We start from the raw sequence: 24,593 nt of genomic DNA, 5'->3' as shown, positions 1-24,593 counted from the left end.
TGAGACCAGGTCTTGTTCTGTCACCCAGGCTTGGAATGCAGTGGTGTGATAACAGCTCACTGCAGCCTCAAATTCCTGGGCTCGAGGAACCCTCTGCTTCAGCCTCCCAAGTAGCTGGGACTACAGGCATGTGCCACCACCCCCGGTTTTTTGTGGGTTTTGTTTGTTTGTTTGTTTGAAATGGAGTCTCACTCTGTCACACAGGCTGGAGTGCAGTGGTATGATCTTGACTCACTGTCCACCTTCCGGGTTCAAGCGATTCTCCTGCCTCAGCCTCCCGAGTAGCTGGGATTACAGATGTGCGCCACCACGCCCAGCTAATTTTTGTATTTTCAGTAGAGACAGGATTTTAGCATGTTGGCCAGGCTGGTCTCAAACTCCTGTCCTCAGGTGATCTGCCTGCCTCGGCCTCCGAAAGTGCTGGGATTACAGGCGTAAGCCACCACGTCCTGCCGTTCTTTTTGTTGTTGTTTGTTTGTTTTAATGAGACGAGGTGTCGCTATGTTGACCACTTTGGCCTCCCAAAACGTTGGGACTGCAGGCATAAGCCACTGCACCCAGCAGAGAAATCCCTAATAAATTCCCTAATGTAGAGATTTAACAGGCCACATTCTTGGATCATAATTAAATAACATGCAAGTAAATAATAAAATTACTGAAGAGGGGGATAAACAACACTACTCAGAAATCAAGAAGCCCCTTCCTAAATAACCCCTAGATCAAAGAGGAAATCAAAATTGGTATTACGAATTATCTAGAAAGTAATAAAAATTAACACTTGATGTGGGATCTGTATTTAGGTAATTTGTAGTCTTAAATGCTTAATTTTTTAAAAGATTGAAAATAAGTGAACTACATGATTCAATTTGAGAAAATCAAAAATAGAAACCAATAGCAAGAGAGACTTAATAGAGATATAAGATTAGATTAAATAAGTGAAACCAAAAAATAGTGGAAAGAATAAGTTTTCTTTGAAAAATGAAATAAGCCAATATACTGCAAGTCTAATTCAGGAAAAAAGAAAACAAAAGTGCAGTTATTGGGAACAGATGGATATATAACCACAAAAGTGAAAAAGGCTGAAAAAAATTATAAAATATTATATGGCTTGAGGTCAGGAGTTCAAGACCAGCCTAGGCAATATAGTGAACTAAAAATACAAAAATTGCCCAGGGAGGTTGAGGTGAGAGGATGGCTTGAGCCTGGGAGGCAGAGGTTGCATTTTGCCATTGCACTCCAGCCTCGGTGACAGAACCAGACCCTGTCTCAAAAAAATAATAAAAAATAAGTGTTGGTGAGGATGTAAAGAAATTGGAACCCTCATACATTATTGGTGGGAATGTAAATGATGCAGCTGCTATGGAAAACAGTTTGATGTTTTCTTAGTAATTTTAACAAGGATTTACCACATGACCCAGCAGCGCCACTCCTAGGTACATTTCCCATAGAATGGAAAACATTCAGACAAAACCTTGTAAATGAGTATTCATAGCAATATTATTCATAATAGCCTCAAAGTAGAAACAACTCAAATGTCTATCAACTGGTGAATAAACAAAATGTGGCATTTTATTATTCAGCCATAAAAAGGAACAAAGTCCTGGCCGGGCACAGTGGCTCATGCCTGTAATTCCAACACCTTGGGAGGCCAATGTGGGCGGATCACAAGATCAGGAGTTCAAGACCAGCCTGGCCAATATGGTGAAACCCCCTCTCTACTAAAAATAGAAAAAAATTAGCTGGGCGTGGTGGCACATGCCTGTAATCCCAGCTACTTGGGAGGTTGAGGCAGGAGAATTGCTTGAACCTGGGAGGCGGAGGTTGCAGTGAACCGAGATTGCACCATTGTACTCCAGCCTGGGCAACAGAGTGAGACTCAGTCACAAAAAAAAAAAAAAAAAAAAAAAGGAACAAAGTCTTGATGCATGCTACAAGGCAAATGAACTTCAACAGCATTATACTAAGTGAGAGAAGCCAGACACAAAAGGTCACCTATGTAGGATTCCACTTCCGTGAAACATTTAAAATAGGCACATTTTGAGATGGAAAGCAGATTAGTAGTTGCCAGAGGCTAGAGGAAGTGGGGAGTGGGCAGTGGCTGCTAATGGTACAGGGTTTCTTTCTTTTTTAAAAACAATTTTATATATTAAAAATATTTTAACATAGGGTCCTGCCTTGTCACCCAGGCTGGAGTATGGTGGTGTGATCATAGTTCACTGTAACCTAGAACTCCTAGGCTCAAATGATCCTCCTGTCTCAACCTCCCAAGTAGCCAGGACTACAGGGGTGTGCCATCACACCTGGCTAATTTTGTTTTTTAAGAGACTGGGTTTCACTATGTTGGTCATGAACTCAAAAACACTGAATACTAAAGTATACTAACAAACACTGAATTGTACACGTTAAAAGGTTGAATTTTATGTTATTCAAACTATCTCAATTCAAAAATTCACGTGAAAATAAGATTGCATTAAAATATTCTAGTTCACTATAAAAGATATACACAAGCTAAATTTGATGATCACGCCAGGTGCGGTGGCTCACGCCTGTAATCCCAGCACTTTGGGAGGCTGAGGCAGGCATATTACGAGGTCAGGAGATCGAGACCGTCCTGGCTAACACGGTGAAACCCCGCCTCTACTAAAAATACAAAAAATTAGCCGGGGGTGGTTGCAGACGCCTGTAGTCCCAGCTACTCGGGAGGCTGAGTCAGGAGAATGGCGTGAACCCGGGAGGCGGAGCTTGCAGTGAGCCGAGATTGCCACTGCACTCCAGCCTGGGAGACAGAGCGAGACTCCGTCTCAAAAAAAAAAAAAAAAATCTGATGATCGCTTTCTGCACCTAGTGATACTCACCTAACACACTAGCCCATTAAACACAAATACTACAGAATACAACATTTGTTGTTATTTTGAACAACTTTTAGTGCTTCCTGTTTTTCTTTTAACAGTTTTTAAAAGATAAAACAAGAATTAATGCAGAACATAAAACAAGAATTGAATAAATGGAGAGTTGTGCCATGTTCCTTGATAGAGATTTTAAAATCCTCATACAGTTCATATATAAATTTAATACTACCTATAGCATCTATAAATTCCAATATAGAAATTTAAATATTTACATATGTATTTATATATGTATATTTATTCACATTCTTACAATGTTAATATATAAATTTAATGTAATTCTAGTCAGAATATCAATGGATTATCTTTGGGATTTGAATTAAATTATTTAAAAAATATATTAGAAAAGAAAATGTCCAAGTATCACCAAAATATAAACATCAAAAAGGATAGTGATGTGAGGCCTGCCTTTCTATATATTAAAACTTAGGCCAGGTGTGGTGGCTCACGCCTGTAATCCTAGCACTTTGGGAGGCTGAGGCAGGCAGCTCACGAGGTCAAGAGTTCGAGACAGCCTGGCCAACATGATGAAACCACGTCTCTACTAAGAATACAAAAATTAGCCAGGCATGGTGGCGCATGCCTGTAATCCCAGCTACTCGGGAGGCTGAGGCAGGAGACTCGCTTGAACCCGGGAGGCAGAAGTTGCAGTGAGCCTAGTTTGCACCACTGCACTGCAGCCTGGGCAACAGAGCAAGACTCTGTCTCGAAAAAAAAAAAAAAAAACCAGCAACGATCCCATGCAAAAGGACGACAAATAGCATAAGACAGCTAAGGATAAACCGAACCCTACAGCATGCTGTTCATACTGTTTCCATAAAGAGAACAGCATAAAACTTGAAGAGTGGGAAAGAACAAACCCATTGGTGAGCCATATTACCTTCCTGGATGATAAAGCAGTACTGTACAGAAGTCTGTTCTCCCTGAATTAATTTATAAATGCAATATAATTGCAACTAAAATCCAAACATGCTTTGATTGCATGATACTTGACTCACTAATTCTAAAATTCATCTGCAGGACACAGTGCACAAAAACAGAATAATATGGCCAGGCACGGTGGCTCACGCCTGTAATCCCAGCACTTTGGGAGGCCTGAGGCTGACGGATCACCTGAGGTTGGGAATTCAAGACCAGCCTGGCCAACATGGTGAAAACCCGTCTCTACTAAAATACAAAAATTAGCTGCGCATGGTGGACACACCTGTAATCCCAGCTACTCAGGAGGCCGAGGCAGGAGAATCGCTTGAACCTGGGAGGCAGAGGTTGCAGTGAGCCAAGGTGGCACCACTGCACTCCAGCCTGGGCGGCAGAGTGAGACTCCTTCCCCACCCCCCACCCCACAAAAAAAAGTGTAATATGGCAGGATTTACCCTATTAGATTGTTTAAGGCACATTATAAAGCTTGGGGATTTAAAATAATTTGTTATTTGTGGAACTACAAAAAAATAGATGAAAAGAACAAATAAGAGTCCTTAAAAACCCTGATTAGTATATGTAACATTTTAAATAAATGAAGAATGGATGGATTCATCAACAAAGTGTTGAGCCACCAGTTATCCAATTTGAGGATACCATTCACAAAATTTAGAGGAAGAAAAAAAAAAAACCCACACACAAATCCAGGTAGATCAAAGAACTATATGTTTAAAAAACAAATAGCCGGGCGTGGTGGCTCACACCTGTAATCCCAGCACTTTGGGAGGCTGAGGTGGGTGGATCACAAGGTCAGGAGTTTGAGACCAGCCTGGCCAGCATGGTGAAACCCCGTCTCTACTAAAAATACAAAAAATTAGCCGGGCGTGGTGGCTCACACCTGTAATCCCAGCACTTTGGGAGGCTGAGGTGGGTGGATCACAAGGTCAGGAGTTTGAGACCAGCCTGGCCAGCATGGTGAAACCCCGTCTCTACTAAAAATACAAAAAATTAGCCGGGCATGGTGGCATGTGCCTGTAGTCCCACCTACTCAGGAGGCTGAGGCAGGAGAATTGCTTGAATCCAGCAGGTGGAGGTTACAGTGAGCTGAGATCGCACCACTGCACTCTAGACTGGGTGATAGAGCGAGACTCCATCTTAAACAAACAAAACCAATAAACAAACAAAAGTCAGTAAAAGTAGTAGAAGAAAATACAAGTAAATATGTTTATAAGCTTGGGTAAGGAAGAATTTTTTTTTTTTTTTTTTTTTTTTGAGACAGAGTCTTGTTCTGTCTCCTAGGCTGGAGTCCAGTGGCTTGATCACAGCTCACTGCAGCCTTGAATTCCTTGGCTCAAGCTATCATCCCACCTCAGCCTCCTGCATAGCTAGGACTCAGGCATGTGCCACGCTAAGCTAATTTTTTATTTATTTTTAAAATTAATTAATTTTTTTTGGGAGGACAGAGTTTCACTCTTGTTGCCCAGGCTGGAGTGCAATGGTGCAATCTTGGCTCGCCGCACCCTCTGCCTCCTGGGTTCAAGCGATTCTCCTGCCTCAGCCTCCCAAGTAGCTGTGATTACAGGTATGCACCACCATGCTAGGCTAATTTTGTATTTTTAGTAGAGATGGGTTTTCTCCGTGTTGGTCAGGCTGGTCTCGAACTCCCGACCTCAAGTGATCCACCCGCCTCAGCTTCCCAAAGTGCTGGGATTACAGGCGTGAGCCATTGCGCTGCTAAGCTAATTTTTTTTTTTTTTTTTTTTTTGAGACGGAGTCTCACTCTGTTGCCCAGGCTGGAGTGCAGTGGCAGAATCTCGGCTCACTGCAAGCTCCACTTCCTGGGTTCACGCCATTCTCCTGCCTCAGCTTCCCTAGTAGATGGGACTACAGGAGCCCGCCACCACTCCCGGCTAATTTTTTTGTATTTTTAGTAGAGACAGGGTTTCGCCATGTTAGCCAGGATGGTCTCAATCTCCTGACTTCATGATCCGCCCGCCTCGGCCTCCCAAAGTGCTGGGATTACAGGCATGAGCAACCGCGCCCGGCCCTGCTAAGCTAATTTTTAAAAATTTTTTGCAAATATGAGGTCTCCCTGTGTTGCCCAGTTTGGTCTCAAACTCCTGGCCTCAAGTGGTCTTCCTCATTTGGCCTCCTAAAGTGCTGGGATTACAGGTGTGAGCCACCACGCCTAGTCCCAGAAAGATATTCTCAAAAAAGAAATAAATCACAGCCGGCTGCGGTGGCTCACGCCTGTAATCCCAGCACTTTGGGAGGCCAAGGCGGGCGGATCGCAAGGTCAGGAATTCAAGACCAGCCTGACCAACATGGTGAAACCCTGTTTCTACTAAAAATACAAAAATTAGCTGGGCGTGGTGGCACACGCCTGTAATCACAGCTACTCAGGAGGCTGAGGCAGGAGAATCGTTTGAACCCGGGAGGCAGAGGTTGCAATGAGCCGAGATGATGCCATTGCCCTCCAGCCTGGGCAACAGAGACAGACTCCATCTCAAAAAAAAAAAAAGAAGAAGAAGAAAAAAGAAATAAGAAATAAATCACAAAAAACCCAGAAAACCCAAGTCAGAGAGCCATTAAGACAAAAGAAAAAAAAAAAAGACTAATGAATTTGACTCCATCAAAAATTAAAACTCAGCCAGGTGTGGTGGCTCATGCCTGTAATCCCAGCACTTTGAGAGGCCAAGGTGGGTGGATCATGAGTTCAGGAGTTGGAGACCAGCCTGGCCAACGTAGTAAAAACCCCGTCTCTACCAAAAATACAAAAAAATTAGCTGGGCGTGGTGGTGGGTGCCTGTAATCCCAGCTACTTGGGAGGCTGAGGCAGGAGAATTGCTTGAACTAGGGAGGCAGAGGTTTCAGTGAGCCAAGTCACGCCATTTTACACCAGCCTGGGCAAGAAGAGCGAAACTTCATCTCAAAAAAAAAAAAAAAAAACCAAAAAAACAAATGCATATCTTTCAGCTCAGCAATCCCACTTCTCTATTCTCAAATAATACACATATGTATGTATAAAGAGGTATGTACAAGAATGTTCACTGTCAACACTCTTGGTAATAGCAAAAAACTGTAAACAATCATAATTTCCATGAAAAAAAGAATAGCTAAATAAACTACACCTACACTATGTTGTTCTATGCAACAGTTAATAATGAGGATATGTATATTGATATGAAAAGATCAAGATGTAATTAAATAAAGAAATGCAACCGAATGCAGTGGCTCCCACCTATAATCCCAGCACTTAGGGAGGCCAAGGCAGGAGGCTCACTTGAGGCCAGGAGTTTGAGACCAGCCTGGGCAACATAGCATGACCCCATCTCTACAAAAAATTTTAAAAAATTAGCCAGGGGGTGGCACACATCTGTAGGCTGTGGTAGGACTGCTTGAAGTAAGGAGTTCAAGGTTACAGTGAGCTGTGATCACATATCTCTAAAACAAATAATTTTTTTTTTAAGACGGAGTCTTGCTCTGTCACCCAGGCTGTAGTGCAATGGTGCGATCACAGCTCACTGCAGCCTCAACTTCCCGGGCTCAGGTGATCCTCCCACCTCAGCCTCCTGAGTAACTGGGACTACAGGTGAGCACCAACACACCCAGCTAATTTTTTTTACTTTTTATTTACTTATTTATTTATTTATTTATTTTTTGAGATGGAGTCTTGCTGTCACCCAGGCTGGATTGCAATGGCACACAATCTTGACTTACTGCAACCACTGCTTCCCAGGTTCAAGCAATTCTCTTGCCTCAGCCTCCTTAGTAGCTGGGATTAAAGGTGTACACAACCATGCCCAGCTAATTTTTGTATTTTTAGTAGAGATGGGGTTTCGCCATGTTGGCCAGGTTGGGCTCAGACTCCTGATCTCAGGTGATCCACCTGCCTTGCCCTCCCAAAGTGCTGGGATTACAGGCATGAGCTACCGCGCCCAGCCTGATTTTTTGTATTTTTAGTAGAGACAGGGTTTTGCCATGTTCTCCCAAAGTACCGGAATTACAGGTGTGAGCCACCGTGCTTGGCCCCTGTATAATTTTAAAATTAAAAAAAATTAAAAATACCTGGAGTTGTGGCCTCGAAAAGCCCATCCTTGTGCGTGCTGCTTCCAGTCTTGAGGAGTGAACCTGGCCATCAGTGATTCTGAAGAGACAGTGACCACACAGAACCCAGCACAGCAAACTGAGAAACTGCCATTTTTATTGTATTTTATTGTTTCCTGTAGAGATGAGGGGGTCTCACTACATTGCCCAGTCTGGTCTTGAACTCTTGGGCTTAAGCAATCCTCCTGCCTCAGCCTTCCATAGTGCTGTATTACAGGTGTGAGCCACCATGCCTGGCCTGGCCATCTGTGTTTTGTTTGTTTGTTTGTTTGTTTTTTGTTTTTGAGACAGAGTCTCACTCTGTCTTCCAGGCTGGAGTGCAGTGGCATCATCTCAGCTTACTGCAACCTCTGCCTCCTGGGCTCAAGCCATTCTCCTGCCTCAGCCTCCTGAGTAGCTGGGATTACAGATGCCCAACACGACGCCCAGCTAATTTTTGTATTTTTAGTAGAGACGAGGTTTCACCATGTTGGCCAGGCTGGTCTTGAACTCCTGACCTCAGGTGATCCACTGGTCTTGGCCTCCCAGAGTGCTGGGATTACAGGTGTGAGCCACCACACTCGGCCTTTTTTTTAAATTTTTTTTTTTTCCTCAGAGACCTTTGTTCTGAGATCTTTATTCCCTCTCCCTGTTCTTTTTCCTTGTCTAGTCTACCTCACAAATCATTTCATGAGTAATTTCCCTAAAGCAAAGAGCAAATATTTATTAAGCATTTGCCATTATTTGTACTCAGTATTTGGTAATGGCAGGGATGTTTGAGGAAAGCTAATATGTTAGTAATATGGAGCAATGTGAAGTTAAGAAGAGAGGGAGATGGCAACCAATCAGAAGACTATATGAGGCCAGGCTTTATTCATCCTGTTCAGAGGTGGTCACAGCTTCCCAATGCCTGCAAAATAAAGGCCAAATTCCTGAGCCTAATATCCAAGACCATCCAGTCTATCCTCAACATACCTTTCTGATATCTTCATTACTTCTTCCCATTAAAAGCCTCCAATTCAGCCAATTTTTTTTTTTTTTTTGAGATGGGGTCTCGCTGTGTCTCCCAGGGTGGAATGCATGACACCATCATAGCTCACTGCAGTCTCAAAACTCCTGGGCTCATGTGGCCCTCAGCTTCCTGAGTAGCTGCAACTACAGGTGTGCACCACCACATGCAGCTTCAGCCTGGCTTTCGCATGTGTGCGTACCTCTGTTCAGTTACTTCTCCTGTCTCCTTAAACCTTGCTTCCTTTATTGATTGATTGATTGAATGATTGATTGAGATGGAGTTTTGCTCTTGTTGCCCAGGCTGGAGTGCAATGGCACGAACTTGGCTCACTGCAACCTCTGCCTCCCGGGTTCAAGCAATTCTGCCTCAGCCTCCCGAGTAGCTGGGATTACAGGCGCCCGCCACCATGCCCAACTAATTTTTGTATTTTTAGTAGAGACAGGGTTTCACCACATTGGCCAGGCTGGTCTTGAACTCCAGATCTCAGGCCATCCACCAGCCTCGGCCTCCCAAAGTGCTGGGATTACAGGCGTGAGACACCATGCCCACCTGAAATCTTGCTTCCTTTAAAAATAGGATCAAAGTTGTTGTTTCGTGGGTACAGAGTTTCAGTTTTGCAAGGTGAAGAGTTCTGGGGATGGATGGCAATGATGGCTACACAACAATGTGAATGTACTTAACACTGCTGAATTGTACACTTAAAAATGGTTAAGGCCAAGTGCAGTGGCTCATGCCTGTAATCACAACACTTTGAGAGGCCGAGGCAGGAGGACTGCTTGAGCCCAGGAGTTTGAGACCAGCCGGGGCAACATGGAGTGACCTTGTCTTTACAAAAAATATTAGCCGGATGGGGTGGCACACACCTGTAGTCCCAGCTACTCCAGAAGCTAAGAGGGGGGAGATCTCAAGTCTAAGTCAAGGCTACAGTGAGCCATGTTCATGTATTGCACTCCAGCCTAGGTGACCGAGCAAGACAGTCTCAAAATAACTAAAGAGAGAGATTCTGTCTCTAAATAAATTAACAGTTTATGGTAAATTTTATGTGTATTTTACAACTGAAAAAGAAATTAGAAGCTGATTTAACTTTTTAAAGATAGACTCAAATCGTACTCTCCTCAAGGCTTCCCTGAGTTCTCTCCTTTGAACTCTTAGAGCTCTTATTATCTTTACCACTCACAAGGATTGTAACCATTCCCAATTTTTTTTTTTTTTTTTTTGAGACAGAGTCTTGTTCTGTCACCCAGGCTGGAGTGCAGTGGCGCAATCTTGGCTCACTGCAACCTCTGCCTCCTGGATTCAAGCAATTATCCTGCCTCAGCCTCCTGAGTAGCTGGGATTACAGGCGCCCGCCACCACGCCTGGCTAATTTTTGTATTTTTAGTAGAAATGGGGTTTCACCATGTTGGCCAGGCCGGTCTCAAACACCTGATCTCAGGTGATCCACCTGCCTTGGCCTCCCAAAGTGCTGGAATTACAGGCGTGTGCCACAGTGCCCAGCCTTTTTTTTTTTTTTTTGGAGATGGAGTCTTGCTCCATCACCCAGGCTGGAGTGCAGTGGTGCAATCTCCACTCACTGCAACCTCTGCCTCCTGGGTTCAAGTGATTCTCCTGCCTCAGCCTCACAAGTAGCTGGGACTACAGGCACATGCCACCATGCCCAGCTAATTTTTGTAATTTTAGTAGAGACGGGGTCTCAACACATTGGCCAGGCTGGTCTTGAACTCCTGACCTCAAGTAATCCACACGCCTCAGCCTCCCAAAGTGCTGGGATTACAGGTGTGAGCCACCATGCCCTGCCACAATCTTCCATTTTTAATAATTGTTTATTTTATGTCTTCTTTCCAATTTGGCTACACATTTTTTTCTTTTTCTTTTCTTTTTTTTTTTTTTTGAGACAGTCTCATTCTGCCACCCAGGCTGGAGTGCAGTAGCATGAACACAGCTCACTGCAGCCACAACCTCCTGGGCTCAATCAACCCTCCAGAGTAGCTGGAACTACAGGCTTAAGCCACAATGCCTGGTTGCAAACATCTTGATAGTGCTGAGTACATATCTGCTATTAATCGACTGGCCTCAGAAGCAAATCACAGTACAAAAGAAATGATAAACCAAAGTAACTGCTTTAATGTTAAAAATATTTATTTTTTTTCCTAAAAGATCACACAAAAGTTGGGAAGAGAAGGATGTCAATTAGACTACATCAAAATCTGGGCAGAGGGAGGACAAAGAGCTGCCTAAAGAAACTGGTAGCTGGAGCAAACTGCAGAGATCAAGATGACCCTAGTCAACGGAACCAGCAGCCCAGGTCAGCCACATTCAGGAGCACCACCGAGGCACGGCAGGGAGAGCAAAGTTGCTGGCCCCAATCATTCCTCCTTTTCAGGGCAGGAGAGGCAGAAGCTCACTCTTTAGACATGTTCTTGATGGTCTTGTGCTCTTTCATGGCCTTCTCCCAATCGCTGCCATTGAATTCCTCAGTGACCATACTCCGCACAGTGCCCTCATCCAGGCAGTGGGGGGCAATTCCTACGAGAAAGTGGCACAGACAAAGGGGGATCCTCAGTATGGGTGAGACCAGATGGTGTACCGGCTCCTGGATAAGCCCCCACCTGCAGGCATCATCACGCTACACATTAGGGCTTCCAAAGGATATGCCACAGCTTATGGCTTCAGCGATGAGACCCACAGGCTGCCAGCTGGCTCGGAAAGCACTGGCTCCAGCCTACCGCTTCAGCCCTCTGACTCACTTTCCTCAACTGCCAGATGGGAATCACACTCCCTGAACCAGGGATGGCCAAGGCTAGACAACATTCAATACCAAGTTGAGAGTACAACATGCAGAAAGGCACAGCCCAGAGCAATCTCTGACTGGCAGCCTAAAGAATTCACAGGCCTTTCCTGTGTTTAGATAACTTTCTTTCCTTTTTTTTCAGATGGAGTTTAGCTCTTGTTGCCCAGGCTGGAGTACAATGGCGTGATCTTGACTCACTGCAACCTCTGCCTTCCGGGTTCAAGTGATTCTCCTGCCTCAGCCTCCCAAGTAGCTGGGATTACAGGCGTGCGCCACCAAGCCTGGTTAATTTTGTATTTTTAGTAAAGATGGGGTTTCTCCATGTTGGTTAGGCTGGTCTCGAACTCCCGACCTCAGATGAGCCACCATGCCTGGCCTCAGATAGATAACTTTCTAAGAATTAAATGTCTTCCCATTTGTACAAGATTTCATACTTTTCAACTCTTTCCTGTTCTGCAAGGTAGACAGGAAGGAGTCTCCATGTGACAGATGAGGAACAGGAGCCCCTGAAGCAATGGGGGAGCGGTAAGGATGACATCCTGCCCTGCCCTGCCTCCCCCACCTCCCCTGTCCGCCCCCCACCACCATAAGGCAAAAGACACTGACAGTCATAGCTGCTCTCGCAGCTCTGGAGGCTGCACTGACACAATAAGCGTCCTCAGAACATCTTCCACCTCTGCTTTCCCCTTCAATTCACACTACAGTTGGTATGATTCTCAACAACTGTCAGAGGGTTAGTTTTATTACTGCCCAGACCCAAGCAGGCCCTGAAGTGGGGCTTGGAGGGTTCCCTGCTTATTATTTTTTAAAAAGAACAGAGATACGGTTTTGCTATGTTTCCCAGGCTGGTCTCAAACTCCTGAGCTCAAGAAATCCTCCCACCTTGGCCTCCCAAAGTGCTGGGATACAGGTGTGAGCCACCGCAGCCAGCCAGTCCTACCTAATTTTTGAACAACCAAAAAGCTTTCAAATGCCATTATCAATGCTCCCCAATCTTGCCTCCTTCACTCCCTTAACCCCTGTCATTATTAAAGCTGCCTCCCCTGGCCCCACAAGCCCATCTCCTCACCCCTCTCCTCCCTACCCTTCAACACCATCCCCAGCAACACCAGCTCCACCAGCACCAGTGAATAAGAATCACAACCTGGATGGGCTCCAAGTCCAACTTCACCACATTCAGATATGGGATTCAGAAAAGTTTCACCGGAGCCCGACTCACATTCTATCATGTGGAAAGCGCTCTGCTGAGGAGCCCTGTTCCTCTAAGATACGCATGTGACAGGGTCTAGTCAGCATCCCACCTGTCCAAACAAGACTTTAAGTGAGAGCACCACGGGCCTCTCTGTGTCCCCCTGAGCTTGCAGTCCATCCCCTTTACTCACCGAAGCCTCCAGGGTTTGATCGTGGAGTATAGAAGCTCTGAACGCCACATCTCTTACAGAAGGTATGCTGGGCTTTGTGAGTATTGAACGTGTAAGTCGTTATGTGCTCAGCTCCCTAGGTGAAAACAGACAAACGGTATTCTTTTTTACAAAGAGATTTATTTATTTATTTATTTATTTATTTATTTATTTATTGCGACAGTCTCCCACTGTCTCTCAGGCTGGAGTGCAGTGGCGCAATCTTGGCTCACTGCAACCTCCACCTGCATGGGTTCAAGAGATTTTCCTGCCTCAGCCTCCCAAGTAGCTGGGATTATAGGCGCGTGCCCCCATGCCCAGCTAATTTTTTGTATTTTTAGTACAGACAGGGTTTCACCATGTTGGCCAGGTTGGTCTCGAACTCCTGACCTCATGATTCACCCACCTTGGCCTCCCAAAGTGCTGGGATTACAGGTGTGAGCCACTGCGCCTGGCCCCAAAGACATTTATTTTTATGTCACTTAAAAAATACACCTTTGTAGCCGGGTGTGGTGGCAGGCGCCTGTAGTCCCAGCTACTCGGGAGGCTGAGGCAGGAGAATGGCATGAACCTGGAAGGCCGAGCTTGCAGTGAGCCGAGATCATGCCACGGCACTCCAGCCTGGGCAACAGAGCGAGACTCCATCTCAAAAAAAAAAAAAAAAAAATACACCTTTGGCCAGGCATGGTGGCTCATGCCTGTAATCCCAACACTTTGAGAGGCCGAGGCAGGCGGATTGCTTGAGCCCAGGAGTTCAAGACCAACCTGGGCAACATGGCAAAACCCCGTTTCTACAAAAAAATATAAAAATTAGCCAGGTGCAGTGGCACACATCTGTAGTCCCAGCTACCTGGGAGGCTGAGGTAGGAGCATCAGTTGAGCCTGGGGAAGTAGAGGCTGCAGTGGGCTGAGATCGCACCATTAAAAAAAAAAAAATCTTGAAATAACTTAATGGCAGGAGCTCTTCTGTAGGGCTCTTTGTATTAAGAGGCCATTTCCTATCTCCAGAAGAGACTGGGACCTTCTTGAGGACAGAGACCCATCTACACTATCCAGAGACATGTCAGTCTGGAGCGTGACAGCTCACAGCTTCCCTTAGGTCAACGGCACACAGAATTCAGCCTTGAGCCTTCCCTGATACATCACATCAGGGAGGGAAAGTGCTTGCTTCCCAGGGCCTACGTGGAGAGACAGTTCACCCAAGGGACTGGCTCTCCATGTCCCCAAACAGAACGGCTCAAGGTCTTAAGAAAACTGATGGCTGTGCTTAATTTATCCACAAAGGACAAACCAGGAAAAAAATATTTGCCAGATGTCATAGACAGGCTAATTTCCTTAATGGATAATACAAACGGGAGACTGGACAAAGGACATGAATGGACAGTTCAGATAGAAAGAAAAATAAATCACTCTTTAGCCTATGAAATGCTCACCAAAGGAACTTCAATGAGATGTATTTCACTGTCAGGCGGGCAAAATCAAAGCCGTTAACATGGTATTGACAAGTATGTAGAGAAATATGTGCTCACATATATCAGTCACAGGAACAGGAATTGGTATAATTTAGCAACATCTACCAAAATTTTAAAGTGTACATATGCTTTAGCACACAATTCCATTTCTTGAAATTTATCATACAGATATATTCCAAATGTCTCAATGACATAGGTATATAGATACTATAGCACTGTTTATGAAGGCTAAAGATTGGAAAAATTGAAAATGTCCCTCAATAGAGGACCGGTTAGGCATTATGGACACTCATAAAATAAAATATTCTCCAACTTTTGAGAAGAATGAGACAGCTCTACAAAACTAAGATGGAACAACTGCCAAAGTTACAAAGTTAAGCAAGGTATAGGCCAGGCGCAGTGGCTCACGCCTGTAATCCCAGCACTTTGGGAGGCCAAGGTGGGCAGATCACTTGAGGTCAGGCGTTCAAGACCAGCCTGGCCAACATGGCGAAACCTCGACTCTACTAAAAATATAAAAATTAGCCAGATGTGGTGGCGGGCACCTGTAGTCCCAGCTACTCAGGAGGCTGAAGCAGGAGAATCACTTGAGCCTGGGAGGCGGAGGTTACAGTGAGCCGAGATCACACCACTGCACTCCAGCCTAGGCAACAGAGTGAGACTGTCTCAAAAAAAAAGTTAAGCAAGGTATAAAACAACGTACATGGTATGCTACCATTTCTTTTTTTTTTAAGGCTATATACTGGTATGTGTGGTGTTTTTGTTTTGTTTTGTTTTGTTTTTTTGAGACAAGATCTCACTCTGTTATCCAGGCTGGAGTGCAGTGGTATGATGACAGCTTACTGCAGCCTTGACCTCCCAGGATCAAGTGATTCTCCCACCTCAGCCTCCCGAGTACCTGGGACTATAGGCATGCAACACCACACCTAGCCGATTTTTTATTTTTTGTAGACATGGGGGTCTCGCTATGTTGTCCAGGCTGGTGTTGAACTCCTGGGCTCAAGTGATCTGCCTGCCTTGGCCTTCCAAAGTGCTGGGACTACAGGCATGAGCTACTGTGCCTGGCCTGTATGTGCCTTTATATGCATATGTATCTTTGAAGAGGGATCCAAGAAACAGTGGCTTACCTTTAGGGAGAGAAATCAGACAGCTGAAGGGGAAGGGGTGGAGGTTTCTTATCATTGTTAACCCTCTTTACGCTTCCCCAGCCATACCGTCCAGAATTGTGCTTCCTATAGAAATAGCTCCCTGAGGAGCCTTGCTCACTCCATAGCCACTGCAGCACAGAAAAGCAGCGAAGGACTGCCAAGTGGTCCCAGGCCATCCAGCATTATCTGGATGGAATTAAAGCCCCGCCCAACCCCACATTACCCATAATGTGCTAAAAGTCTTTTTTAAAAAATCTGTATTCTTTAACCTGGAGATTTTCTTTCTCTTTTTTTTTTTTTTAACTGCTCCTTGTGGAGCAGGGTGTAGGAAGTGTGCCCAGAATAGCCAGAGAACTTATTTCTAAGAGAATTGATCCTAAAGAAGAAATTTCTAAATTGTCAAAAATGTATACCAAGGAGGTTCACCAGTGTTGTTGATAATCAGAAAAAAACGGAACTCAACTGCAATGATGCAGAGACAGTGATGGGGTAAGTAGACCAGGAAATCGGCTGTGGGGAAGAGGGAGACTGGGGCATGGGGACAGTAGGGAAAGATTTTTCACTGTGTATATACACATTTTCTTCTACCTTTCAAATTTTGTACCAAGTACAAAAAATTCCCCAAAATAATAAAATTAAATTTACAAATAAGTATATAAGCTTTTCATTGGGAAATGAGATAAGCAGTTTATCAACAAAAAGAATGGTAAAATTCTACTTAATAAACATAAGACAATAGGTTTAGATGTATTTCTCAGAGTAGAAAATAATACACAAAGACAGACACCAAAATATTAACAGTGGTTACCTTTAGTTGATAGGATTTGGGTGATTTTATTGTTTTTTGATTCTCTGAATTTGAAAATGTTTCCACAATACCAAATAGGCCTCCAAAAAATAAAGGTTTTTACCTTTATTTAAAATAACACAACCTTTTATTTTTTATTTTCATTTTTTTTGAGATGGAGTTTCACTCTTGTCACCCAGGCTGGAGTGCAATGGTGTGATCTCGGCTCACTGCAACCTCCACCTCCCAGGTTCAAGTGATTCTCCTGCCTTGGCCTCCCAAGTAGCTGGGATTACAGGCATGCACTACAACGCCCAGGTAATTTTTGTATTTTTAGTAGAGATAGGGTTTCACCATGTTGGCCAGGCTGGTCCTCAACTCCTGACTTCAGGTGATCCACCCATCTTGGCCTCCCAAAGTGCTGGGATTACAGGCGTGAGCCACTGTGCCGGGCCCACCTTTTAAATGTCAACCTGAAACCAAAGCCCGTGAGAGGCCGTGCTATGCTCCAGGCCCCTCCCATGCTACAGATGGCATGCTAAGGGTTGGCTGGGGGGTCCTGTAAATCTCACCAATGGGTTCTGCACTCCTTGACCCTGCTCTTAAGCACTGACCTTCAGGAGCTTGAAGCGAGAAGCTGGAACGATGAAGTGTCTATTCTGCTTCTTCTTGCAAATGCTGCAACTACAGAAAGACAGAGCAAATTCCAGATTGTGAGCAGCCACCTGCATCCTCTATGCCTGAGCGGCCCAGCCATGAGAGCCAGCCGACCCCACAGATGATGCCCCTTTCAGCACCATCCAGGGCCGAGGAGCTGGGGCAAAGGCCTGGATAGCAGTGCCTCTGGTTTGCAGGTACAGCAGAGCCCAGGGGGGTCCCAAGTCAGCAGTCAAGGTTCTGCAATGCTCAGAACACAGGACCAACAGACAGGTCTGTACTGCCCACCCCTCAGTTCTTTACAGTGAAGAGAAGCGCTGGACTTCAGAGACACTTAGGAAACAAATTTCAGACACTGCTACAACCTGATGTCTCTGAGACATCCACACCACAAATGGACAAGGAAGTTTAGGTTTCCCTCTTTCTTCATCACCACGTCACGAAAAGTCCAGCTCCAAGTAAAACACGTCCCCAGAATTACCATCTCTGGAATTAAACTGAAGTCCCCTCTTTTCAGGCCACCTTTGAAAAAGTTCTAATTTAGCACAGAATCCTCTCACAAGTTATTCCACAGTGCTTCTTTTCCAATCTGGACTCTATTGTTAGTAGCCTGGTCAGTTCTCCATTTGAGTAATTCCATCGTATGTGCTTATTATTCATATATAATTCCGGTACCTAGGGGCAAAAAGGACTGGATGCTGTTAAATAATTAGCTGCATGCCAACTTTGGGTCCCAAAGCCAGAGCCTGTAGTCCCTGCTCCATCATAACGCCGGGGAAGGTGGTACAAATCAGGCCCTCCACAGCCAGCAGTGCCATCTGCCTCAACCAAAGAGCAGAGCGAGAGTGGAGGGCCTGGGGAGCCTCCAGGTGTATACACCCTTCACTAACGTACCCTCCAACTCTCCCCAACTCTAGACTTCTATGAAGATTCTGCCCAAGGCTTTCCACTCAGTACCCAGCCAGGCACACCTGCAGCTAACCGCCCCCGGCTCCTCAGCAGTGTCAGTCTGAGGGTGATGCTGCCACAAGCCACAAGCCCTGAGGACCCTGCTCTGTGTCACCTGGGCCATGCTGTTGAAGCTCTGTGATGAGCCATACAAAAGGAACAAAAATAGAACAATGAACCTTTCTGTCCCCATCACCTGACTTCAACAGTTACCAGCCCAAGGCCAATGTTTCCTCTGTACCCCAACTCCCCAGATTATTTTGAAATATTGCATTTTAACTCTGAAATTCTTTTAAGCCAATTTAGGGAAAAAAAAATACTCACTTGCAGTCAAATATATGCAAGTCTGCTGAGGCCCAAACTTCAAAACGAACTGCTCCACAGTGGCAGCCTCCTGTGTGCTTCACCAGGCCCTGGTATTCACTAAATGAAACAAAAATCAGAAAGATAATAATTTCTGAATAGCTGCCTCCTGCTCTCTTTTTGTTGTTGAAAGAAAGACAAAAGATTAGACAAAAGTCTTTTCTACATGACAACCAGATGCATTTCTGCTTTTAAGGAGGCACTGTCAATTTCCTAAGTGAAGAATGGTTTCAGCACCTTCTTTGTCCATGAGCTCTCTTTTTGCCAATTTCTTAAATTGTATTAAGTTGCAAAATAAAACATTCCAAACATTTCGAAAATGTGAGGGATCCTAACCCACCACCAAACATTTTTATTTATATGTCAAATACTAAATTTTTTTTTTTTTTTTGAGATGGAGTCTCAGTCTATTGCCCAGGCTGGAGTGCAGTGGCACGATCTTGGCTCACTGCAACCTCTTCCGCCTGGGTTGAAGCAATTCTCCAGCCTTAGCCTCCCAAGTAGCTGGGATTACAGGCGCCTGCCACCGCGCCCTGCTAATTTTGTATTTTTAGTAGAGATAGGGCTTCACCATCTTGGCCAAGCTGGTCTTGAACTCCTGACCTTGTGATCCACCCACGGGGACTCCCAAAGTGCTGGGATTACAGGCGTGAGCCACTGCTCTGGGCCTCACATACTAAATATTTTTATGAGCTAGGCACGAAGGAGAGAATACTAAACAAGATACAGCAGACACGACTGCTACCCTTACCGACCTTAACAAGTTACTCAAATAATAATTAATTATGATTGTGATAAAGGAGGTACAGGCTGCTATGAAAAATAAGACTGGATACTCAATCAAGTCCAGAGGTCCAGAAGAGCCTTTTGAGAAACTTAATAAAGGCTCTTATATTTTTGCTCTATTTCTTTCCAGTATTCTTCACACACATGCGTTTTACATAGTTGTAATACACATTACATAGAATTTTTTTTTTTTGAGAGGGAGTTTCATTCTTGTTGCCCAGGCTGGAGTGCAGTGACGCGATTTCAGCCCACCGGAACCTCCACCTCCAGGGTTCAAATGATTCTCCTGCCTCAGCCTCCCGAGTAGCTGGGATTACAGGCGCCCACCACCACACCCAGCTAATTTTGTATTTTTAGTAGAGACGAGGTTTCTCCATGTTGGTCAGGCAGTCTCAAACTCCCCACCTCAGGTGATCCACCCGCCTCGGCCTCCCAAAGTGCTGGGATTACAGGCATGAGCCACCTCACCCGGCCTACATACAATTTTAACCCTTTAAAGCTTATATATAAGCCAAACTCAGAAATGAACATTAAGATCTGATAAATGTCTTAAAATCGCTTTCCAAAAGGATTGAACACCCTTACCCGATATATAAATGAGAAAACATTTCACTGTACAGTCTCAGGCAATAATTATAGGAAAAATAGCTCACTGCAGTTTTAATTTGCATGATTAAGACTGATCATTTTTTCATGTTTCTTTACGTTTATGTATTTTAATTTTTTCTGCACACATAATGCTTATTGTAAAAACTCCAAACTTCACACTATTTGAGAGTGCTCAAAGTGAAAGCCTCCTGTAATCTTTACACCCAGAGGGATCTATAGTTAATTATTTGTTATATATTCCCCCAAACTTTTTTCTACACAATATTTTAACGAAAATGGTACAGTTATACACACTGTTTGAATATAATTTAGTAGACTTTATAAGTACAAAGTCATGGCAATCTAGTGGGAGAAAAACAGCTTTTTTATGTCAATATTTTAAATCTTTTTCTTGACCATTTATCAGTTTGTCTTAAAATAAAAATTTATCTCAAATTTGAGTTTTACATTCTTCTTTTTTTCTGTATGCCTTGAAGACACCATGAGTTTTACATTCCTAAGGATCTTCGTATTCCTTCTGCCCAGAGGCAGCCGTCACCCTATAGGTGCTCAAATGTTTGATGGATGAACGTTTTTTAAAAATTCAGTGTGCAGTCCAAGATGAAAAACCAAAAAGTGAAGCACACAGAAAACCAAATATGTATCTTCTGTCGGGGACGACTCATCCTAAGAGAATTTCTTCCGCAAGAAGCTCAAAGGAACATGTTCAAGAAAAGAAGTAATTCTCAGGTTATGCAATTGCTAGGTTATTCTTGTCGGTTTTTTCCCCCTAGTGTTTTGATTGTTCTTTTTAATTCGTAAAATTGACACTGAAATATAATATCAGGGCGTTAAAATATCTCTCTGTAGCACAACTGTTCCCCGAGGCAGGAATCCAGATCGCATTTGGAGAAAAGAAGGCAGCCCTTTAACAGCCCAGTTAAAAGCTCTTTCCCAAATCGCGGACACTCGAGATGCTCCTCGGGCCATCTAAAAGACTGCGGAGCAGCCAGGAGGGCGAGCGGCAGGGAGCATTAGCTGGCTGAGCACATAAAAGCCTCCCTACGCAGGCATCCCCGCCGCCGCGCGAGGCCGGAGCATCTCTTCGCGCGCGCTTCTCTCCCGGATCAATAACCCCCGCCCCCTGCTCCCTCCCTGGCAGTGCCTGGAACAACGACGGGATTTTGCTTCCCAGTTAGTTCAAAACTATTCATGCTTCCTTCAACGCTTCTACCTTTCCCTTCCACCCACCCTCAAAAACACGTGTGCAAACACACAAAAAAGGGGGATTCGGGTAAGAGAAAGCCGTGGGATTTATCTTCTTTTCACTAAGAAAGGCCCCCACACCCTTTGCGCGCCAGCAAGAGACAACGTCCCCGAGCACGATGCTTATGGCCGGGAAAGACTCTTTGTGTCCCAAGACGGCTGCGCGCGCCCTCAAGCTCCGGAAGAAGCCCCCTTTCCATTCCCAGGCCACACAGCCCTAGAAGCACCGCCCCGCCCCGCCGCCCTTAGAATTAGGGAATAACCCCAGTGCTAACGGGGGAGCCGCGTCGGCTCCGTAACGTGGAAGGCTCAGAGCTGAAAGGCGCCCAAGGCCTGCACGCGGGCTGCGAGCCCGACTCCTGCCGAGGGGGTCCGCGTGGCACCGGCTCCCGCGCGCCCCGGCCCGCCGTACTCACAAGGTGTCTAGCAGGAGCTTGGCGGCACCCTCGGAGGTAAGCTTCTGCCGCTTCTGGAACGTCTCCCAGCGCTCCCGCTGCTCGCCCAGGTCCAGGTTGGACGCCGAGGACGTCGGGGTCGCGGGAGTCGGCGGCGGCGGCGGCGGTGGCGGGAGCAACGCCAGCTCCGGCGGCGGCGGCTCCCCCGGGCCCTCCTCCTGGGCCCGCGGCGACGAGCGCCTCAGCCGCGGCTTCTCCGACGGCGGCTTCTCCACCGCCTGGCTCTTGCTCCCGGCCTGGCTAGCGGAGCGCCGTGTGCGGGTGGCGCTGGGTGCCAAGGCAGCGGCCGCGGAGGCCGCGGGGGCCGCGGAGGCCCCGGACCGCTTCTGCCCGCGCAGCTTGGCGGCCGCAGAGCTCCTCGATCGCCGCATGGCTCCCGCAGCCTGGCGCGCAGGCCTCGCAGCGCGGCGCGCCCCCGCCGGCCTGCGCGCGCCCCCGCCGCCCGCCAGTCTTCAGGCCCAGGGGGCGCTGCGCCCGGCTGCCCCGCTCCGCCAGCCGCGCCCCGCAGCGCGGCGCCTGCCCGCAGGAGGGAGACCCGGCCCGCCCGGCCGCTGGGACGCACCTGCCTGTTCCGTCCCGCAGGCCCAGAGGGGCTGCGCCTGGGCCTACGCTCGCGATACCCAGAATCCACTCGCACCTGCGAAGGCGCCCCTGCCCTGTGTGAATCCAGCGGGCTCTTCGTACCTTCCCGACCTGGAGGGGCCTGGGTTGGGCCTGAATTCGCAGGCTCATCCGAGCGGGCAGCCTGGGGTAACTTCGTCTCCAAAAACGAGCTAATTTGTGTAAACGGCCTGCCACCTGCTACCTCCTGTGTAACAGCGGCCGAAACCATAGTTCTTCACCTTCGTCTTTTCTGTCACATTATAGAACAGTGTCATGAGGATACCAATAGTCAACAGATTTGGGGTTTCATTTTAATTAAATGAATGACCCGTGCGTCGAATTTCATTAGTATGATTTTGATGAAGGCAGCACCAAAGTTTAAAGACAAAAGGCACGAGAATCGTTTATGGAACCCAGATAGTCTTCTTCTCCTTCTCCTTCTTCTTCTTTTTTCAGACCGAGTTTCGCTCTTGTTGCCCAGGCTGGAGTGCAGTGGCGCGATCTCGCCTCACCGCAGCCTCCGCCTCCCAGGTTCAAGCGATTCTCCTGCCTCAGCCTCCCGAGGAGCTGGGATTACAGGCATTCGCCACCACACCCGGCTAATTTTGTATTTTTAGTAGAGACGGGGTTTCACCATGTTGGTCAGGCTGGTGCCGAATACTCCCGACCTCAGGTGATCCATCCGCCTCGGCTTCCCAAAGCGCTGGGATTACAGGCCTGAGCCACCGGGCCCAGCCTATCTTTCTTTTTTTTTTTTTTCTTTTTTTTTTTTTTTTTCTTTTTTGGAGTCTCACTCTGTCGCCAGGCTGGAGTGCAGTGGCGCGATCTCGGTTCACTGCAACCTCCGCCTCACCGTTCCAGCGATTCTCCTGCGTCAGCCTATCTTTCTTCTTTATTCTGATTTTCTTCATGGTATTGTTAGTTTAATAGTTTATTGAATTAAAGGCATAGTTTAACTATTTTGTCTTTTTTTTTTTTTTTTTTTTCCATACAGGATCTGACAGACTGGAGTGCAGTAGCGGGATCTCGGCTCAGTGTAGCCAAGAACTCCTGGCCTCAAGCGATCCTGCAGCCTGGGCCTCTGGAGTAGCTGGAACAACAGGCGGCGCCCCGCCCCCCCCCCCCCCCCCCAGCTAATTGTTGCTATTGTTGTTTTGTAGATACCGGGTTTCCCTATGTTGCCCAGGCTGGTCTCTAACTCCTGGCCTCAAGCGATCCTCCCGCCTAGTTCTCCCCAAGTGTTGGGATTACAGGTGTGAGCCACCGAGCCCCACCTTGCCATTTTGTCGTTGTTGTTGTTGGAATTATGGTTTACACACAGCAACGTGCAAATATCTTAGATGTACAGCTTATGTGACCACCACCACTTCAGATACAGAACATTTTCAGCACACCAGAGTTTCCCTCAGGCAAAAGAAAACAGAGGCGATCACTGTTCTTTTACCACCATAGGTTGGTTTTGCTTATTCTTGAACATCATTTTAAAACGGCACGTAGGCCGGGCGCAGTGGCTCATGCCTAATCCCAACACTATTGGGAGGCCGAGGTGCTCAGATCGCTTGAGCCCAGGAGTTTGAGACCAGGAGGTGGAAGCTGCAGTGAGCTGTGATTACACCACCATATTCTACTCTGGGTGACAGAGTGAGACCTTGTCTCAAAAAAAAAAAAAAAAAAAAAGCTGGGTGTGGGGAGTGGTTATCCTTGAGGAGAACTAACTGGGAAAGAGAACAAAGGACTCTGCTAAGATGCTGGATATGGCCAGGCACAGTGGCTCATGCCTGTAATCCCAGCACTTTGGGAGGCGGAGGTGGGCAGGAGTTTGAAACCAGCCTGGCCAACATGGGGAAACCCTGTCTCTACTAGAAATACAAAAACTAGCTGGGCATGCTGGCAGGCACCTGTAATCCCAGCTACTCGGGAGGCTGAGACAGGAGAATCGCTTGAATCCAGGAGGTGGCGGTTGTAGTGAGCCGGAGGTTGCACCATTGCACTCCAAGCTGGGCAACAGAGTAAGACTCCGTCTCAAAGAAAAAAAAAGATACTGGATATGTTCTCTACATTATCTTGATCTGGGTGGTAGTTATGGAGGTGTGTAAAACACATAAAAACACTTCAGTGTGTGTAAGACTTAGCTCAATTTAAAAATGAAGAACATGGCTGGGCATGGTGGCTCACGCCTGTAATCCCAGCACTTTGGGAGGCCAAGGTGTCGGATCACCTGAGGTCAAGAGTTTGAGACCAGCCTGACCAATGTGGAGAAACCTCATCTCTAATAAAAATACAAAATTAGCCGGGCGTGGTAGCACATGCCTGTAATCCCAGCTATTCAGGAGGCTGAGGCAGGAGAATCACTTGAACCCGGGAGGTGGAGGTTGCAGTGAGCTGAGATCGGCCATTGCACTCCAGC

At 46.3% G+C, this 24,593-nt stretch overlaps 2 protein-coding genes and 1 long non-coding RNA gene across 4 annotated transcripts in view; 2 read left to right on the top strand and 1 right to left on the bottom strand.

Moving 5' to 3' along the window:
• Positions 1 to 11,195, top strand: part of PIGL (phosphatidylinositol glycan anchor biosynthesis class L) — a 125,351-nt gene extending 114,156 nt beyond the window's left edge. For both annotated transcript variants that reach the window (XR_010153004.1, XM_009440931.5), the window contains one exon: positions 11,080 to 11,195. Coding sequence is in view for 1 of the 2 variants with exons in the window: in XM_009440931.5 (XP_009439206.1) it covers positions 11,080 to 11,160 (81 nt within the window). In the remaining variant the exon portion in view is untranslated. The remainder of the gene's footprint in view (positions 1 to 11,079) is intronic.
• CENPV (centromere protein V) lies at positions 11,041 to 22,013 on the bottom strand. Its single transcript, XM_511783.8, has 5 exons — positions 21,545 to 22,013; positions 18,450 to 18,548; positions 17,135 to 17,204; positions 13,096 to 13,210; positions 11,041 to 11,448 (listed from the first exon to the last, which is right to left on the bottom strand). The coding sequence occupies exons 1-5, from the start codon at positions 21,952 to 21,954 to the stop codon at positions 11,324 to 11,326; spliced, it is 819 nt and encodes a 272-aa protein (XP_511783.2). The 5' UTR covers positions 21,955 to 22,013; the 3' UTR covers positions 11,041 to 11,323.
• Positions 15,287 to 18,808, top strand: LOC134808887 (uncharacterized). The gene is made up of 2 exons (XR_010153006.1): positions 15,287 to 16,222; positions 17,211 to 18,808. It is a non-coding gene; the product is annotated as an uncharacterized LOC134808887 (long non-coding RNA).
• Positions 22,014 to 24,593: the final 2,580 nt, after the last annotated feature.

Source organism: Pan troglodytes, chromosome 19 (assembly GCF_028858775.2).
Source record: "Pan troglodytes isolate AG18354 chromosome 19, NHGRI_mPanTro3-v2.0_pri, whole genome shotgun sequence".
In the NCBI taxonomy this organism is placed as follows: domain Eukaryota; kingdom Metazoa; phylum Chordata; class Mammalia; order Primates; family Hominidae; genus Pan; species Pan troglodytes.
This window is presented reverse-complemented; position numbering and strand designations above follow the sequence as displayed.